This window comes from Penaeus monodon, chromosome 20 (genome assembly GCF_015228065.2).
Source record: "Penaeus monodon isolate SGIC_2016 chromosome 20, NSTDA_Pmon_1, whole genome shotgun sequence".
NCBI lineage: Eukaryota > Metazoa > Arthropoda > Malacostraca > Decapoda > Penaeidae > Penaeus > Penaeus monodon.
The window spans coordinates 45551618-45552891 of record NC_051405.1 but is presented as its reverse complement, the minus strand read 5'-3'; the positions used below and the strand labels follow the sequence as shown (position 1 = coordinate 45552891).

Genomic DNA, 1274 nt, shown 5'->3' with positions numbered 1-1274 from the left:
TTGCACGTCTATGCTCTTATCATGGTTGCAGGCTGGCAGAGACTTTCCTGCAAGCATTCTCGTTGAATGTCATTTTAATGCCTATAGTAATCTTCATAAAATGTCATGAAGCCTTTCAATACCATCAACAGGTTTATAGAGCACACCAGCTCCAGCATAATTAACGAACTAAAGGCACGTTCTAATCATTGAAGGCAGTCATGCAACGAGGCCGCCTCACAAATGCATTCGGGAGCCGCGGTTTCATGTCACTCTTCGCTGTGTTAATGTCTTTAACATACGAACTTGGCATGTTATATATCATGGAACACTTTTATTCACGTCTTGCTGTTGTTTCTCATAAATATTCGTTCCCCTGCAGGTACCACAAGCTCCGTGTGATCACCAATTACTTCGTGGTATCCCTGGCCTTCGCGGACATGCTGGTCGCTCTCATGGCCATGGTGTTCAACGCGTCCGTTCAGCTGACCAACACGTGGCTCTTCGGACCAGTCATGTGCGACCTCTGGAACTCAATGGACGTGTATTTTTCTACGGTGTCGATCCTTCACCTCTGCTGCATATCGATAGACAGGTGAGTATACGGCTGACTTGTTTCTGTGTATATACTTTTTTTCTGCACAATTAATTTATGTGCTAAAGAGAATGAGCAAACAAGTTTCAGACATGTTTACCAAGTCTGATGAGAAAAAAAATCCTCGGCAATTCCCCACTTGAATTACCCGTCACTAATCCGGAATCAATTAAGAGTTTGCATTATGTAACTAAATTAACGTCTTCTTCGCTGTATATGTAAGACGCGCGCCGCTGTAATTACGAGCAGACAGAAAACCTCAAGAAAGCCAAAGGGATTTTGATTAATCAGCTGCATTTTCATCATCTGATAAAGTGTCGTCGGGGGAGATGGGGAGGGGAGGTGGTATAGGGAGGGGGTGAGGGGTTGATTCGTATATATGTTAACAATTTTCTCTTCATCTTTCTGGTTTTCAACACATCCTTCTTTACTCTTTACTTTGGAATTGTTTTAATTGAAATCACATTGTCACAGTCATCACTATAGTCATCGCCATCTCATTAATAAAAAAAATCTACAACTTCACAACACTGATAGTACTATGGATATTATCAATGAATTAATATTCATAACTGTAGCTATAAACATGATAAGGATTTTATTCATCATAAGTGTACCACATCTCGGAAAAAAAAGAAGGAACGTAAAACCACACTTTTTTTTCTCCCCCTCCTTAATCACCCCTTTTTTTGCCCCTTTC

At 40.9% G+C, this 1274-nt stretch overlaps 1 protein-coding gene across 1 annotated transcript in view; it reads left to right on the top strand.

Moving 5' to 3' along the window:
• Window positions 1–200: 200 nt before the first annotated feature.
• Window positions 201–1274, top strand: part of LOC119586020 (octopamine receptor beta-1R-like) — a 4925-nt gene continuing 3851 nt past the window's right edge. The window contains exons 1-2 of the mRNA XM_037934728.1: window positions 201–268; window positions 362–574. Coding sequence (XP_037790656.1) covers window positions 201–268; window positions 362–574 — 281 coding nt within the window. The remainder of the gene's footprint in view (window positions 269–361; window positions 575–1274) is intronic.